At 31.8% G+C, this 19,869-nt stretch overlaps 1 protein-coding gene across 1 annotated transcript in view; it reads right to left on the reverse strand.

The window, feature by feature from the left end:
• The window catches only part of LOC134711379 (dynein axonemal heavy chain 6-like), a 127,064-nt gene that overhangs the window by 71,206 nt on the left and 35,989 nt on the right, over positions 1 to 19,869 (reverse strand). The window contains exons 32-42 of the mRNA XM_063571938.1: positions 19,339 to 19,410; positions 18,939 to 19,026; positions 18,221 to 18,471; positions 16,743 to 16,974; positions 16,173 to 16,441; positions 15,416 to 15,682; positions 14,845 to 15,022; positions 13,067 to 13,297; positions 12,158 to 12,385; positions 11,480 to 11,746; positions 10,530 to 10,785 (exon numbers count right to left, since the gene is read on the reverse strand). Coding sequence (XP_063428008.1) covers positions 10,530 to 10,785; positions 11,480 to 11,746; positions 12,158 to 12,385; positions 13,067 to 13,297; positions 14,845 to 15,022; positions 15,416 to 15,682; positions 16,173 to 16,441; positions 16,743 to 16,974; positions 18,221 to 18,471; positions 18,939 to 19,026; positions 19,339 to 19,410 — 2,339 coding nt within the window. The remainder of the gene's footprint in view (positions 1 to 10,529; positions 10,786 to 11,479; positions 11,747 to 12,157; positions 12,386 to 13,066; positions 13,298 to 14,844; positions 15,023 to 15,415; positions 15,683 to 16,172; positions 16,442 to 16,742; positions 16,975 to 18,220; positions 18,472 to 18,938; positions 19,027 to 19,338; positions 19,411 to 19,869) is intronic.

Genomic DNA, 19,869 nt, shown 5'->3' on the forward strand with positions numbered 1-19,869 from the left:
TACTTTGATAATGTTCCTTCATCCAAGCATATCTTAGATGTGCAGGATGAAGGTCATTCTTAGAATATGAGCCTGAGGCTCGAAAGTAATGAATTAGCTTAACTTCTCTATGAGGGGTGAAGCTTACATATAATATCTCTGTTTAAAGAAACAAACTATAGCCACCTATAGCCAGGCCAGTGACCTTGACCCTAGTATATAAGCACCTGTTCCATAATAACTTGTCATAATTTAAAGCAAGTTTGTGTCGACCAAATATAAAACCCAGTGGAAAAGGGTGGGTCTGACTGATAATCCCTAGGGTGGGAATTAATTACTTTCGAGCCTCAGGCTCATATTCTAAGAATGACCTTCATCCTGCACATCTAAGATATGCTTGGATGAAGGAACATTCTTATTCATATTTCGCCTTCGGTCTCAAGTAATGAATTAGCTTGTTTAAAGTGTAGACACAAACTAAAAACAATTTTTATATAAATGCCAACATTTAATAAAAGATAAAAATCACAAGATCATCTAGTAACTACAACTGAAGAAAAGTGTTTTAGTACTGATATTATTTACTTTCCTGTTATAGAACTTGTAAAAAGTTTTACCATATGTCCAGACAAAACTGTTGCCATAATGTCCTTAATAGAACATCCTGAAGCTAAATGCACTTATGAAGAGGTTCCTCTAAATGAGTTAACCTTAAAACCTCGGATAAAATTAGAACTCTCTCTAACTATCTAAACTTTACGAAAAGACTTAGATGAATTCTCTCACCTATTTTGTATACAAAACATGATAAATCATTGTCTCAATCAACACAAAGTTTTGGTTTATCAAAACCTTTGATCACCTCATTAGGTAAACTAACTAACAGATCTAGTATTTTTCAAAAACTCATGTATATGAAAAAATAAAGTGCCATGTCTCTGAATGAAAGACATAGAATGTAAATCTACAGCTGATAAAGATAGTACTTCAAGGCAGATGTAGTCAAGGCAAATAAAGACACAAGTATAAAAGACAGTCTTCAATGTTTAATACTCCAATGAATATTAAGAACTTAAAAAAGATAGCACTAAATTCATCTCCCAAGTGAAAGAGTATCTAACTCTTCAATTGCAGATTCAGGTTTAAGCAACCTTCCACAAATACATGTAGTAAACAAACAAATTCAGTAAAATCTATTTCTTAAAGGATAAAGTCTGTTTCAACATAGACCATGAAAAATTCACATTAAACATGCTGAATATGAAAAGCTTGTGTTTTACAAAAATTTCAATAATCAATAACATCCTTTTTTAGATGGTGATAAGGAATTGGTTCTCTAATTGAACACACCAAATAATGAAATTTCTCAAAAAAATATTGATAATGCTAGATAATAGATGCATGGTCTCCAAGATGAAGTGTAAATATATTTTACAAACGATTCTGAAATCTCCTGTTTATATTAAAGTGATTTCTGAGTATAATATACACGTTTTTACCCTACTGCACAATCAACCCTTCAGGTGTTGGTTCACTTAAATTTTTTACAATATACAGTTAAATTAAGTCTCTTCCTGACGGAAAGACATTATCTTCAGTATGTAACATTGTTACTAATTTTTATGCTTAACAGTTTAACTGGCAAAGAAATTAAAATTGGTCTTAGCAAAGAAAACCATCTCTGAGCAAGCCAAAAAGGATAATCAAAAGAGCCTTCTGAACTTTATCACTAATAATTTTCTTTATAAATATCCCCAACAATGAAAAAGATGGGAAAATATAAGGTCTTAATTCTGATCATGAAAATAAAAACATCTCTGAAAGGAGCTTGTTGGTCAAAAGACAACGAAGTAATTATCTACAGATTGAAAATGAAAATGTAATAACAACAAAACAAATACATCTTCTTTCAATTGACATCCTTTTGAATCTGTAAATTTTTTAGACATATGATAAGCATCAAAAATTTTCTTACCAGGAATATAAAGAGCTGTGATAAAAATGTTCTTTCTTGAACACCAAGCCCAAATAATGAAATATTTGTAGTAAGCATGTTAAGTGACAAAGAGGATACACCTACTATTGCATAATAAAAGCTACTGAAATTGTATTTTCTGATTGTATAACTCTCTGTGACTAAAACTTTTTCTCCAGAAGAATATTATAGCCAACAATACTATGAAATCTATATGAAATGAGTGCATACTCTTAAAGAAGCTCTGTCTACCAACAGAAACATTTTCTTCAAATTTGGATCCCAAATCCTTATGTCAGAGGAATCTGGTACAACCCAAAAACTTATTTGGATGGGTCTATAAAGCAAATTTTTAATTTCTGATTTTAAATTGTTAAAAAATTTCACCTATTGATGATAATAAACACTGTAACAACTATACAGTGTTTAAACATTATTTCTCGCCATGTTTCTGCAATGTAACATTCCCACAGATACTGCATTAAAAGCATTCATCACAAGACCAATATATGATGTAAATCATCTATAATACAGTTACACAATTCTATTTAAAAAGAATTTCCCAAGGGAGATAATTTTACCATTTCTCATCTGTCAGAAAAAACTTAAATTATATAAGCTCAGTATCAATAATGAGACAAAGGAAAACAATGCGCTTCCAAGGAATGAGTACCAACTTCTCAAAATTTTTCTGAAGCACAGCTTATCAAGCATTTGCACCACTACTTCTGTATTCACAATACAATCATCTAAACTCTGATCCATAATAAAAGAATCATCAATGTATAAACTATAGCATGTATATACTTCAAGTGACATTATTTCATAAATACATAGACAGGTTTTAAAACCTTAGTAAAAACTCTTGATGCAGAAGCCAATCCAAAACAAAAAACATAAATATCATATCAATGTCTTTTCCACATAAATCAGGAAATTGTGATATAATTGTAAACATAAATGATACTTAAATATGCATCTGTGAGATCTATAGATGTTAGCTCTATCTATATATATATATATATATATAGATAATTATCCTAAAGAATTACATCTAAAAGATAAATGGTCCTGCTCTAAATGCTGATAAGCCACAAACTAAGTTTGTTTGAATTTTCAAATAGATACAGGCCTTGAAGACCAATCTTTCTTAGGAACCAAGAAAATATAGGAAATAAACTGATTTTCCATTGATCGATCAACCCTTTAAATAGCTCTCTTAGTTATCAATTTTTGGACTTCTGAAATTAATTCATCCTTATGAAAGGTGAAATGTATTTAATTCAAAAAGGATAAACCTTGTGGTACATCATTAAAAATAATTTTATAACCATTTCTTAATAAATCTAATATCAATAGATCATTAGTAACATTTTCCAAATCAAAATATTTAAGTTATCTACCATGTCTACTGTATATATAGCAACTGGTTGAGAAATGTGACCTCTTCAAGATTCTCTGTTCCCTTTTGGAAACCTCTCCCTCTCAATGAAGGGAATTGCCTACTAGTATAGTCGCCCTGTTGACCAACAGAGCCTCTGCAGTTAAAAAACTGATATTGCCTTTCCCATAACAGCTGGGAGTAAATTAATTGCTAGACCTGGAACCTCTTCCAAGGAATCTATAATTTGCTTTAAAATCTTTGTATAAACACTAAGTTTGCTTTTTGTAATCATAACTAGAAATGTGATAAAGCAACTATCACAACAGAATTACAAATAAGTTTTATCATCTAAATATTTCTGAGCATCTCCTATGGTTTAACCAGAAAACCATGGTAAAACAAACAAACATAATTTTATAATAAAATCCTTGTATTATCAAGATCCAATGGCTCATTCTTACAACAAGAAATAGCCAACTCAACAATAGGGGTGATGATCAACCCCTTAATAAAGTATCTCTGGGTTTCCTGCATCTTTGAAACCACAGAGTGGGCCTGTCTAGGCATTGCCATTTCGATTTTTTAATTATCCTAGACACACTAGGATTGTCACCGTTCTCAGAGTGATAGTATTTCCTCTATGAACTTTATATATACCTGATTTTATCAAAATCATGATTAAACTGTTCAACAAACAGGATGAGATAATGGACCATTAATCTCACTAAAAGAAGCCTTAAAGGCTTCTGAAAACCTTAATGCAGGATCAAAAGATGTATCAAAATCAACTCCGGCTGGACTATCATCAGCCATGGCACATACTCCAAAAGGAGGTACATACACCGTATCATTTCAGTAGATAAGATCAAAATTTAGAACTAAATCTTCATTAAACTAAGCCTCTAATGGCAAAATTCAAATATAGCAGCAGGTTTCTCTACAAACTCTGCTAGAGTTGAAGGCAGTGAAACTGTCTCAAACCTCATGATTCATACAGGTTCTTTACTACATTAATAATAAATAGTAAATGTATCAATATACATGCCTATCTAAATCTCAACAGCACTTTCGTTAGAAACAATCAAAAATCAAGTAGATTTTGAAGTTATACAAGTAACACTAGATTTTAAAACTTACTTTTTACAGGTTCTGTTGCTTTGTCAATTATTTCCAATTGCCATGCCATTATGATCTATTATAAAACTACTAGGTTTTATAACTGTTTAAGAAGAGGATTTATTCAAAATACCTCTTGTATTCCTATTAAATTTATCATCTTTAATTTCTAAAACATTCCAGAGGTGATGAAAATCATAACCATCACCCTTGTAAGTGTAAACATCATTCTAAACATCTTGCAAAAACAATACATTTGCATAAACAAATTCAGCCATTGTAATACAAAAATGTGTACCTGTGCAGGTAAAACACGTGTAAATTGTGAAAAGTACTCACGACCTTCAGGTGAATAGAAATACTTTTAAATATCTACCTGTTTAACAAACAGGAGTATGAATTAAGTAACACATGTGCTATTAGGCAAAAACTAAATGAATATATAAAATTGTCATACATCGTAGACAATAAAATATTTAATTAATTTCCATGAACACTTGTCATACATCGTAGACAAGAAATTTTTAAATTCATTTCCATCAACAATTGTCATACATCGTAGACAATTCAGGAATTATTATTTGAAAATAACAAAATAACATTAGAACTTGTCGTACATCGTAGACAAGTTAATGTAACTTAAATAACTTTCTGCCAAATTTAAGATAAAAATAAAATAACTAAAAAACTTATGTGAAGTGTTCACTTCAACCCTCTAGAAAAATAATGACAAGTTATTATGGAACAGGTGCTTATATACTAGGGTCAAGGTCACTGGCCTGGCTATAGGTGGCTATAGTTTGTTTCTTTAAACAGAGATATTATATGTAAGCTTCACCCCTCATAGAGAAGTTAAGCTAATTCATTACTTGAGACCGAAGGCGAAATATGAATAAGAATGAAGAATATCAGTTTATCAACAGTAAACAGGACATATACATGATAGCAAGCAAATGAAGAACAGTACAAATGTTATTTGATCTCAAACTACATATAACGTATAGAAATACCAAAGGTAATTTAATAAAAATCATGAATTAGGGTCCAATTCATATTCATAAGATGCAAATAAGTTTTGTCTGAATAAAAAAAATTATCTGTTATGCTAGAAATGATGTCATGATGTTCTTACAGAATAAAGCAAAATACATGTGTTAACAAATTTTCTTCCGACTGGCCAGTTAATTGGCAGTAAAAGAATAGGTAGATGCTGGTAATACATTTATTGTTCCCATCAACAATAAAGAAAACATTCACATTAAATAACTAACAAAAATTAAACCAAAAGTGTATCTAATATATACTTATGTTTTGATATACATATATGGTATTATATAAGTAAAATGATAAGATTATAACATTATAAATGAATATGTTTAAAGCTTCATGCACAGAATTTTTAAATGATACAGGTTAAAACCAATGACATGCTCAACCTAAAGTAAGATATGAATTATATTGTATAGTATGAACGAATAATGATTGTCTGTCAAGTTTGTTTGTATATCTGGGATGAAAACTGGAGGCGATAAAATGCTGAATATGGCTTACACTGTAGGGATAAGGACAGGATATTATAATGATGATGCAAATTATGATGAAACTGTTATATCTTTTTACAGCAGATTCCATTGAGTGTGTAGCCAAAGGTAATTATTTTTGGTTAGCTTGCTTGTTAGCTGAACCGTAAAGTCATTGTTAGGTAAGGTAAACTACCCTACTTTAAGAATAAACTAGTCCGACAGAAACCCAATCGATCTGTCTATTGGACTATACTACTTTAAAAAGAGGGTAGTATACCTGACCTTATAACGACTTCACGGTTTAGCTAACAAGCAAGCTAACCAAAGATATTACCTTTCCCTACACACTCAATGGAATTCGCTGTAATGTGAACTATTTGTTTGTTTATCTTGATGAATTTGTAAGCATAACTGAAGCCATAAGCAGCTGGTGCATAAGCATGTTTTAAATGGGATAAATTTTCTGGGATTTTTAAAATAATTTAAATATGAAAGTGTCATGTATAAGCAAATTAACATGCATAACATTCTATAATAAACAGCTAAAGCCTTAATATGTAAGGTGAAGGCTATACTCAATGATTCCGTTAACTTACCATCAGCAACTGTTCAGAGCAATGATAAAATTTTTAATAATATTACAGTACTCAAGTAATATACCTAATTCTGTTACAACTACAAATAATGTCATAGTGATACATCATATAGGTTTTAATAAAAAATAATGTAAAAATTAAAACATATTTTCATCTCAGTAGTCTATTCTGTTTTATTGATAACAAGAACTGTCCTGAAACATATCAAGTTAGATACCCAAATTGCTCAAGTTGAACTTAGGAAAAATTAAAGAACCTTAGTGAGCACGCTCACATACCCCACGTCCCCACATTGTCATTGGAGAAATAAAATATGTGTAAGAAAAAAAAATTGCATCATAATTTCCTGTCAAAATGCACATCTGCATAGTATGTCCTTATTATCTACAAAGTTTCATAAAATTAGGTTGTGTTGTTTCAGAGGAAATAAGCAAATAAGTTCATGAAGTTCAAAGGGACGTAACTCCTAGAAATAAAATTGCATCATAATTTCCTGTCAATATGCACAACTACATAGTATGTCCTTATTATCTGAAAAGGTTTCTTAAAAATCTGTTGTGTGGTTTGAGAGAAGTTGCGATGTGAAACTGTTGCAGTAGTACATTAAAGTAATTAAGTTCAAAGAGGCGTAACTCCTAGAAAAAAAAATGAATCGCAATTTCCCGTCGATATGCACAACTACATAGTATGTCCTTATTATCTGAAAAGGTTTCGTGAAATTCTGTTGTGTGGTTTGAGAGGAGTTGCGATGACAAGAAACAGGACTGACGGGTCAAAAATATTATACCCTCCGCAACCCGTTGCATGGGGTATAATGAGGTGCAGTACCCTATTTCAGCTGAGCAATACTTTTTATTGTCAGACTGATTAAAGATAACCTGATTGAATGTAAAACAACAAGTAAACTTGTGATGATACCCCTACCTAAACTAGATAGTTCTAATAGTGTAAAAGTGTTTGGTAAACAGGAAGTTGTTGAATGATGAATCTTAAAAAACACATCACACAAAATAGCTGACTCATATATAAACTCTGATACCAAATTTCAGAAATCCTTGTAATGTAGTTCCTGAGAAAAATGTGAAGAAAATTTTCAACTTGAATGTACTTTGATATCATGTGTGATGAATCTAAAAACGCATCACACAGTATAGCTGACTCATAGTAACCCTGGTACCAAATTTCAGAAATCCTTGTAATGGAGTTTCTGAGAAAAATGTGACAAAAATTTCAACTTGGATGTACTTGGATGTTTTAAGTTTTTAATAAACAGGAAGTTGTTGACTGATGAAACTTAAAACAACGCATCACACATATAGCTGATTTATATAAATCCTGAAACCAAATTTCAAAATTCCTTATGTTGCAGTTCCTGAGAAAAATGTGATAACAAAAATACTCATGGGACAGATGTACAGACTGGTGGACTGACAGACAGAGGTAAAACAAGAATTTGTCCATAGTACACCAATGCCCCACTCGCATTTTCATTTTCTATGTTCAGTGGACCGTGAAATTGGAGTCAAAACTTTAATTTGGAATAAAAATTAGAAAGATCATATCATAGGGAACATGTGTACTAAGTTTCAAGTTGATGTAACTTTAACTTCATCAAAAATTACCTTGACCAAAAACTTTAACCTGAACTTCGCACTATCATTTTCTATATTCAGTGGACCATGAAATTGGGGTCAAAACTATAATTTGGCAGTAAAATTAGAAAGATCATAGCATGGGGAGCATGTGTACTAAGTTTCAAGTTGATTGGAATTCAACTTCTTCAAAAACTACCTTGACCAAAAACTTTAACCTGAAGCAAACAGACGGACGAACGGACGCACAGACACACAGACGGATGAACGGAGGCACAGACCAGAAAACATAATGCCCCTCTACTATCTTAGGTGGGGCATAAAAAAGCATATCCCCACTTTTTAAAATGGGGATATGATTAAATGATATGCAGGCCCGTAGCCAGGAATTTCCAAAGGGGGTTATTTGGCCTCAAAAACTCCACTTTAATTGTCACAATTCGAACAGAACGTTGACTTTAACAGTCATTAATTGTTTTCAAGGGGGGGGTCGTCCGAACCCCCAGAACCCCCCTGGCTACGGGTATGATATGCTGATCATACCCCAAGTCATGCTTCAACTCCTTAATTAGGACCAAAACACCGACTTGTTTTGCCACATGTTTTCAACATTAAATACCAAAAATCGTCTGAACAAAAATCTCTAGATATTCATGACTGTTTTGATATTCATCCACACATTTACACACAATAACTTTCAGAAAGATAGTAAAAAACAAAAGTTTTGAAAAAAAGACTTCACAAAGATTTTTTTTTTGTTGGCATCAAGAAAAGGTCAAGCAAATATGTTGGTTTTAGCTTTATTACAAACACACATAGATATAGGAAGATATGGTGTGAGCACATGTATTTATTTGTAAAAACCTACACACAACTTTTAATTTTTGACTAGAGTTTACAAAACCAACAATTTTGCTTTGACCAATCAAATAACACAGTCACACAGATCTACATTAAACACTATACCTAATTTTCCAAATCTGACACGAAAACGCTTTGGTATGACTAGCAAAATAAACCTTTAATTTTAAGTCAGGACAAAATATTTGTTATAACATTTGTTCACCAGTAAAGTTCAAAAGAGAAAATATTTGTCAGGTTCCCTTAACCATATCAAAAGTGGAAATATTTATTGGGGGGTCTCATTGGGGGGCTCCGATCCCGCTTATTGTTTTGTCAGATTCCCATATCCCGCTTACACTATGCATGTAAGCAATTCCCATATTTTTGTCATTTCAAGAGTCCCGCTAGACCTCGTTTTCCGTTTTCACGACAAAATAATTTGACTTTCACGTGTCACGCTTACAAAAAATCAACAATCCCGTGTCACATTTAGACCCCAATGAGACCCACTTTATTGGGATCCTTGAATTATATACAGAAGAGAAACATATACTTTTAGGTACAGAAAATTGATAAGATAAAAAAAAATCATAATTTTGCCTTTACCAATTAACAGTGCAATAGATTAATCTTAAGGTAAAAATCTTTAAAATGTTTTTCCATGCATAAATGTGATAAACAACCCTTATTCATTTTGCAGTGATTTTTTTACAAAGATAATTAAAACTACCACAATAGGACAAAATCTTATTACCTTTTGCCGGTTTAGGATCTAGTGAAAAAACACAGTAATCTGGTAGTAAAAATTATTTGTAAATATTTCTTATGTTCTTTTTGATGTTATCTAATTTAGACAAATGATAAGCCTTGTTTCATACACAGTTTTATGAAAATTGAAATAAATAAACACTGTAATACATAAAAGACATGTATATTTGAAAATCTCTTATTTAACCTTTCCAGTGTTTTGGAAAGTGAAAGCATGTTTTCCAATGAATGAATTTGCATTATTTTTTATAATTTTATTACTGTACACTAGTACCAATTTAAATTGCTATATAAAAATGTCAGCCAGTTGCAACAATACCTGAAAGGAGAATCTTATTAGTTCACAGACAGTAAATAAACAATTATGTTATAAATATACAGTATTTCCAATGTTATTTCAACTGATCGAACCGAGCTTACGTTTTAATTTGCATAAGGACAGCCTATTTGAAGATGTGTATGCTAAGGATGATTGCTGTTATAATTATAACTGATTTCTTATCGCCTATCAGTGTCATCAAAGGAATTTACAAAAGAATGACTGGACACTGAGAGTTTATTCTAAAACACCTATCTATAGATGGACTGGTTTATGATGAGCAAACCAGTTTGACTCCGCCCAGTCAAGTGAAATAAATTGAGTAATACAACTTGGTATCATACTGTAATAAAAACTCATTTTTTGAGAAAGTTGAAGTTTAAACAAAAATGCCTAGTTATTCAAAGCAGTCTTTCACACTTCATATATTATACCTGGATTTCCAAAGCCTCCATGTTGTAACATAAAATCAAAGTAGGCGGTCAGGATGTTACACAAGGTCATAATGGTGGATAATGTCGGAGCTTCAATAGGTTGAAATCTTATATACTTCTGTTTAAACTTCAGACCTTTCTCTATGGTGTAATCAAATAATGCCATTAGATGCTTCTTTGCACTCTCTGGCATATCTTTAGGTAACTTCTGAAGCCATGTTTTCACATAGGGCTGCCATCCAAGATCTACTGGGTCCTAATAATAGTGAAATTCAAAGCCAAAGGTTAAAGTTGTTAAAAAAAGGAAAACTATTTTTTTCATTTAATTTTATCTAATTATTGAACTATGAAATATGAATGCAGTGGCACATACTGTTCTAGAAATCAAAGCTATTAACTTATCTGATTACCTCAAACTGCCAACATGGTTCTATCATAAAAAGTAGGATATAGTGCGGAAAATGTGTTGTCCTATAAAAGGAGACTGTAGAAGAATACCATCTCTGGTTTAACACCATGTGCTCACAAATTATCAACCTGATAGAGGGGGAGGGGATACCTTTTTATGTTAACCTGTTTTGACCCTTTTCTAGGTGTTGTTTAATTATCTGAGATCAATCTAAGCTGTTACCTGTTTTCAACCCACTTTGTTAACTGTTATCAGCATTTTTGCCTATTTTGTTAACTGTTTTTGCCAAAATTGAGGTGTTGTTAACATGCCCCCTCCTAATAGGAAAAGTAACTGACACTATGCAAGTCAACCTGTCCATAGTTTTGCTGACAAATAATGTAAAGTATATGAATTTGAGTTTTAAATAACATGGGTTTCTGACATGCTTTTGAAACAAAATTTAAACCTTAGTTGCTCAAGTTTGAAATGTAGGTCAAGCTGACCAAACTACAGAATTTGACAGTACTGTATAAAAGATACAGATTATGAGAATTCTTACCATGTACACCATAGCACATCTACTGATAGTAGCAGGACTGGCTTGTGACAGATTGTCCACTTCAAATATCAACCTCATTCCAGAGGCCAGATGAATTCTCTGACCATTGGCCAGACAGAGAACTTTAGAATCGTCGAGTACTGTGTTGAGATTCTCCACCCATAAAGTATCTACAGGGCCGTCTAACACCAACCATTTCCATTCTATATGTAAATTCTGTTCCTTCTTCTCTTCCTCCATATCACTCTCTGTTTCACCTTCTTTTGGCTGTAAGAATATGTGAATTAATAAATCAAACAAGGTAGAGCCTATTTCATGTATGAAGTTTGTAAAACCATTATAAGTCAAAATATAAAAAAAAATGTAAATAAACTGACAAAAGCTTTTGATACAAGAGGAAGCTTTATATCTTTGTTATAAAAGACAATTTTGGATGTATGCCAATCAGAGTTAATGAAAAGAGCAACTTATTCATGAATAACCCCAGTAAGATAATCAAATGAATAACTGACAAAAATGAGAGATTTATTGTTCAAATTTTCATAAAATGTTGCATACAAATAACACAATCAAATGCAAATGTAAATTATTATTTTTTTAGAAACCTAACCTCTTGCAAGTTTCAGAATAGAACTATTTCAAAAATTTCTCAATTTACAAAATTAAATATTAACTTACTGGATTAGGTGTAGATAATGCTGTGAGTCGAGACACAGGTCTAGTTGATGTACCATCTTCTGTTTTAAGTAGTGTTGGATCTGATGAGAACTTACGAGTAGCTGAACCTATCAATCCATCATGCCATTCAAGAGTATTAGAATCTATCTCACCATACAATTCACCCAATGTCACACATTTAGGATTCACCTGAAACACTTCTACATGGCCTTTCTTAGATCTGTTATGCTGAAAAATCAATATGAATCAATCAGTAACAATATTTCATTTTCAAAATAACAACTTTAAGTCAAATATTTGCATTATCACAATTTCATTGAATATTCCTTGGAAGAAATATAGCATTAAAAAGTCAATTGTTGGTAGATAAAAATCTTTTATTTTGAAAATTCTTTAATCAATGTTTCTGCAGCTGTTCTCATTTTATTCACTACATGCATAAAAGCTGTGTCAAAATATCATGAAGGAACAAAAACTACTAGTGAGCAGAAGTATAACAAAAGATGCTTTGTTGTCCCCTTAAAATCATAAAATCAAGAATCAAATTTATTAAGTATTAACTTTCAGTAGATCCATGATATTTGTCAATCCAATACCACTGATAGCATATTTTTAATTTGCTTAGACACAAGCAATAACCTAATCCAAAAAAAAGTTTTGTTATGGCCCTTATTTTTTTTGTCAAGTGCTGGTACGCAAGTTAGGACATTTAGGATGTCATTGTGGCATCATAATTGCCACATTTAATTTTTAGTCAGCTTGTGTTGTCCTGTTCTTTTCACAAAGAAAACAATTTTGACAGGATTTACATTTTTTTTCACTACAGTTCCAAAATAACAGTTCTTACCATTCACTCTGATTTTACTCCCAGAATGCAGTTTTCACTTTCTGGGAGGGTCTACAACTTACCACATAATGTCCTTTATTCTTGTTTAATTCATGATCAGATGGGGTGATAGTTGGGAGAAGTACCAATGCTTTCTGTAGAATACTTCTGATTGTTGTTTTACCACCTCCTGTGGGCCCCACTAACATGATACCATGTCTAACCATGATCTGGTTATAGAACTGTTTTACTTTATCTACTTGGTTACTCCATGACTGGAATCCATGATCTCTAATAGACATGTTGATTGCTCTCTGGAAAGAAAGAAATTATTATTTAATTTGCTCTAGCAAACATTCACAGGCCTTCTTCTTCTCAAGATTCGTCATAACTGGTTGTATGCTATATTTCGTGAAACTATCTTTACAGAAAATGTAGACATACAAATCACATTGTTGTCTACCTTAACAAAAAAAAAATTTTTGCTTAGAAAATAATGTTTTCCCTGGATCAAATAAATCCTTATAAATTCTTCATTTCTCACAATAAACAAAAATACCTTAATTTCTTGAGTTGTCACCCTTGGAAACTAGAGGCTCCAAAGAGCCTGTGTCGCTCACCTTGGTCTATGTGAATATTTAACAATGGAGACTGATGGATTTATGACAAAATTGTGTTTTGGTGATCGGGATGTGTTTGCAGATCTTTCTTTTTTAAACATTCTTGCTGCTTACAATTATCTCTATCTATAATGAACTTGGTCCAATAGCTTCAGAGGAAATGTAAGTGAAAATTTACAAATTTTAGGAATTTTTTTTAAAAATTGACTGAAAAGGGCTATAACTCCTTGGAGGGTCAATTGACCATTTTGGTCAAGTTGACTTGTTTGTAGATCTTACTTTGCTGAACATTTTTGCTGTTTACAGTTTATCTCTATCTATTATAGTATTCAAGATAATAACCAAAAACAGCAAAATTTCCTTAAAATTACCAATTCAGGGACAGCAACCCCACAACAGGTTCTCTGATTCATCTGAAAATTTCAGGGCAGATAGATTTTGACCAGATAAACATTTTAACAACTGTCAAATTTGCTCTAAATGCTTTGGTTTTTGAGTTATAAGCCAAAAACTGTGTTTGACCCCATATGTTCTATTTTTAGCCATGGCGGCCTTCTTGGTTGGTTTGGCGGGTCACGCCACACATTTTTTAAACTACATACCTCAAAGATGATTGTGGCCAAGTTTGGATTAATTTGGCCCCGCAGTTTCAGAGGAGAAGATTTTTGTAAAAGATCACTAAAATTTACAAAAATGGTTAAAAATTGACTTTAAAGGGCAATAACTCCTAAAGGGGTCAACTGACCATTTTGGTCATGTTGACTTATTTGTAAATCTTACTTTGCTGAACATTATTGCTGTTTACAGTTTATCTCTATCTATAATAATATTCAAGATAATAACCAAAAACAGCAAAATTTCCTTAAAATTACGAATTCAGGGGCAGCAACCCAACAACAGGTTGTCCGATTCATCTGAAAATTTCAGGGCAGATAGATCTTAACCTGATTAACAAATTTACCCCATGTCAGATTTGCTCTAAATGCTTTGGTTTTTGAGTTATAAGCCAAAAACTGCATTTTACCCCTATGTTCTATTTTTAGCCATGGCAGCCATCTTGGTTGGTTTGGCGGGTCACGCCACACATTTTTTAAACTAGATACCCCAATGATGATTATGGCCAAGTTTGATTTAATTTGGCCCAGTAGTTTCAGAGGAGAAGATTTTTGTAAAAGTTAACGACGACGGACGACGATGGACGACAGACGACGGACGCCAAGTGATGAAAAAGTAAAACTTACTTCTAGTACACCATAATCCCTGTCTGGAGGTGTAATTCCTGGGAACAAATCATCTAAAATACTTTTGAACAATGGAACATCTTCAGCCAAGAACTTAGGTATATTAGCATCTTGTAAAGAATGCATCAATATGTAAGATTCTTCATTCTCAGTCATCACTTTGTCCATGTGATCCTCCCTAAAAAAAAATCCAAATAAAAACATATGAATATTACTGCGGATTTACAATTACTCACAAGGTACCAATTTCCATCCATTAATTAAAAAATACAAAACTCTATTTAATTATAAAAGTTTGCCCTTTTGAGTGAAGTTTAGGTGAAATAAAAGGAAAACAAGTTTAGGTACAATACTGATTTTTAAATCTTTTTCAAAATGTTTATTTGCATCTTTTCACAATTTATGCAGATTAGAATGTATGGACTTTACATTCATTAGCTCAATTTATAATAACAAGCTATTTCTTTTTAGTTGCTGTTGGCTTTGACTAGCTTTCAGTGAATGTGAGCTTTGTGTCATTTGTAAGTTGTTTTTTTGGCAAATTTTCATTTTTGGACATATATGTACTTACTTATGTTGAGCGTGTCTCCTTCCATGACCAGCCATAACCAGAACAGATTTGATGGCTCTCATACCAAAGTCATAATGATCTTGTTGTGACAATTGTTTACTGGCTAAGTTATACAGCTGTACAATCTTCCTGGACAGAGGCTTAGCTGATCTAAATCCTTCTGAAAAAAGCATGATTTCTGCTATCTGTGCATAGTCTGGTACCATCATAGCAACCTGTCTAAATAGGGTCTTCAAATTGTCGGGTAATTCTACACGTCCTGCATAGCTGTAATCAAATAATAAGTACAGTCAGACAACATCATTGCTAATAAGTTTCAAACTGACATGCAATTCTGGAAGTTTAACATAAATTGAAAAATACATGCTATAGATTACAATTGCATGAAAAGATATCACATTCTGTTCAGGCAAAATACACATTTCATGAACAGCTGTAAACAAGAAAATAATACCTTGCAAAGACTTTACAGGTCTATCATACATTTGGTAATGGATAAAATAATATAATAATAAAGGTTGTGCATATGTGACTATGAAAGCAATTCAGATTGTAATATTTCAAGAGTCTATTTATTGTGAATGAAATTTTTTTTGCATATTGGTTATCTGAAAGGTTATATCCACTTGCAGTATTGTAACAAGGGAAATAATTATGATATTCAAGGTACAGATCAGAATCCTAATGCATAAGAAGTGTACTGTTCAGTTCTGTTTTAGAAGCAGAAATCTGCAGTTCTATCTTTCACAAAACTTACGTAGGATTCATTGTAATAAAGTATCCACAACTCATATCCAATTTGATGTCCTTTCCTTCAAATATAAATCTGGGAGCTTGAGCATCCTTGGCAGCCTTTATAGTGTGAATCTGTTGAGCGACCACAGACAGTACCTCTATATCAATACGATTAAACTCATCAAAACAACACCAGCTTCCAGACTGTGCCAATCCAGAGAAAAACTTCCCTAATGTCTTAAAATCAAGTCCTTCTGAACAATTAAATACTACACACAATTTACCCATTGCCTGTAAAAGAAAAAAATAAAGCATTTTTAAAAAGGATTATAACTGATTGTTTTTATGTCCTATATTATTTTATTGTATCTAATGTGTTTTCATGCAAAATTTCAACTTGTTCTACTTGATGAATAAAAGCATTTTTCATTTTATATTGTAGGAAGACAAATCTTGTTTTATTTTTTTGGTGTATTCATTCCCCTTTTATCTTCTTCAAGTTAATATCTATTTTTTCATACTTTATCATCAATTTCTTATCAATTTGCTTTTTGAAAATTAAACTATGTACATAAAGGGAGATAATTCTAACCTTAGCTAAATCTTTAACAGTTTCAGTTTTGCCAGTACCAGCAGGACCTGCTGGAGATCCTCCCAGATGTAAATGCATAGCACCAGTCAATGTAAGGTAACATCTGTCTGTTAGCTGTGTAATAACCAGACGTGGGGAACATCCAAGGTATTCATATCCATACTTAAACTGTGCATTGGATTGTAGAACTTGACAGTGATTACTTTGTTCATCCCACTCATACCGCAGTTGTCTGAAAACAAAATGTTCATATTCAAAAAAGTTCAAAACTATCAATTTATGTTCTCTCATGACAAGATGAATATGCATATTATTTAATAAATTCTATAACAACTTTAATTTTAACACCTTCAAGATCAAATTGTCATTCTAAAAAATGGGGAGAAAAAAATCACATTTTTTATATACAGTCGACACTTGTTATCTCGAAGTCAGTCGGACGAGAGAAATATATGAGATACACATAGTTCCACTCAAACAAAAAAGAGTAGTTTGACAAACCAAGGGACGGAACACTTGCTTAACTTGGTTAAACTCAAATAAATCCAGGTAAATATGGGAAGGGGATCGATATTCTGGTATCAGATCGATGTATTAAATGTCATGGTCTTTCATTATTATAATAACATTATTTTTACTTATTCTATTATTTCAGTTACAACTTTTTCCTATGGCTTTTTTTCGAGAGAGTAATTTCCATTCGCTAGTATTGTTATTCAGGTCGGTTATAGTTGACAAAATTGTTTTTTCTCGGATACATGAGATTTTAGAAAGTTTAGATTTTTCTTCATTTTGTTTAATCTCACTCTTTCTTTTCAAAAAAAAATATAACAAGATTAAAGACGCTGTATCAGTAGTTTTATTATTTACTATTATTATTTATTATGATTATTTACGGAAGTCAAAATTATCACTAATTATTTATATAATTTCTTAGGTAAACACTAGTGGAAATAGCATGTCATAAATTAATACAGTGGTCAGTCACTGTAATTTAATTTCACGTGTATTGTCAGAGTAACTCTTCAATCCATTTAAATCCTGGAGGTCATGTTTCGACATATGTGTATTAGTTCAAGATAGATAATGAATTTTGAATGCTTTTAACCTTGGAACCATAAATTTAGTTCGACTCAACCGAATTTTCGACTCATCAGGAGTCGAATTACATACATTTATATGGAACAAAGTTCGGACCACATGAAAACTTTGACTCATCCGAAATTTCAAGACAAGGAGAGTTAACTGTATATTGTATTATAAAGTTACAATGATTCTCATACTTTGATAAACAATTACAAATATTTGGATATTTCTAAATTCACCTACAGTATGAATGTGACTATTTGTGCTGACTGGCAGCTAAATACAGACAACTTGTTTGAGATTTCTGTTTTAGATTCCTGTCTTTTAGACAATACTCTATGTAACCCCTTTAACTGATAAACTATGTAAAGTTTCATTCAAGATCTACTTACTTTTTCCAATCAAAGTCCTCCTTTGAGGTAACTTTATCCACTATCATGGTGTGAAGAATATCTCTGTTATGGACGTTGATGGTCAGTAAAGCCTCTATACTCATTCTCTGAAAGCCTTTGATATTCTGGGACACAACACCAGCTAGCTGTTCTAATGATTTGATAAGATTACTCTGTACCTCTGTAATGGCTGTGATTGGGTTAGGTTGTTCAAAACATTTCACTACATCTTTGTTCAACATTATTTGAACCTGTAATTGAAAATGTTATTGTGAGATGGTGTTATGAGTTTTCTTAATGAACAGAAAAAATGCAGTTTTTCAAACAAAATCTTGGAAAATACACAACATTCAATCTTTTTTTGCTTTTGCAGCTGTTTTGTATTCTTTACAAACATCAAGCTTTTTTTTAAAGCTGTGTCAGACTATATTTTTTTCAAATTACAGGTTTATTCAATGATGTTACAAAAAGTATCACCCTTCCATCTAAAATTTTAATAAAGTTATATTTCAAATCTCAAACTACCAAAGGTTATTTTTCAAATATTTGTGTTGTCTCCTTGGTCAAATAAATCTCATTGATACTACTTAAATTTTCTGGTGGATTTTGGTTCAACAATGCAAATTATTTCTCGTTCAATTAAACCATATGCCTTAACAAATTCATGTTCTTAAGTCACAGGGATGTAAGATATTCTAAACATTTACAATATACCTACCACAGTTAAGACAACTTGTCCAGGATGTTCCAGTACCCATTTGGACAAATCTGAATTGTCCCAATCACTTATTCCTTTCTTTAAATGTCTGTAAAAAGATATTAAAACCATACAGTGATATGGATAATTGATGGCTATACACAACATTACTGTAATATGATTAAAAAAGGATGTCCTAATTATATCCTGATTTCTGTTTTTTTTTGTTTTTTTTTAAAAGCAATGTGGGTTTTTAAAACTTCCACTTTTCATGATGCTTGTTTCATGTGTTAAAAAATAACTTGGATGTATAGCAGCTGGTCAAAGTGAATATTGAAATGATATCATTTTCTTTTCATATAACAATGGATCAGATTCACACCAGAATGAAAAGTTTTTTTTATTACATAAGTCAACTTACTTTTTGACAGTTTCAAACATGACTGTCTCAAAACTAACCAGCCACTGAGGAGTATTTCCTGTTCTGATACGACTGAAAATAAAGAAAAAAGTTTGCAATATACACTTGTTTAGATTTGATTTTCCCACCGTATGAAAAAAATGACCGAAATGTTTTTCTTATCGTGCACACTATCTGGGAGAATTATCATAGCTTTCACCTGTATAAGTTTATTCTGGTCATAAAAAAATCGCATCAAGGGTGACCCATCTAACCAAACTTGAAAGACTAAACAGAGCTCATACATTCAAACTATGTCTTTCTCCCCATTTGTATAGAAATTTCAAAGTCCATGTCTTGCTCCAAGATATGCATAATTCACTAAGACACAAAGACAATGTTTTAAAATTGGAATGGAATGAAAAAATGGCATTTGGATTTAAAAATAGTTTATAATTTACTCTTGCTGATTAAAAAAAAATGTATTAACAATAATTAAAAAAATATAATTCTCTGCATAGACAGAGAGAGAATCTTCATAGCTTAGACATA

The sequence above is a fragment of the Mytilus trossulus genome, chromosome 3 (genome assembly GCF_036588685.1).
Source record: "Mytilus trossulus isolate FHL-02 chromosome 3, PNRI_Mtr1.1.1.hap1, whole genome shotgun sequence".
Lineage (NCBI taxonomy): Eukaryota > Metazoa > Mollusca > Bivalvia > Mytilida > Mytilidae > Mytilus > Mytilus trossulus.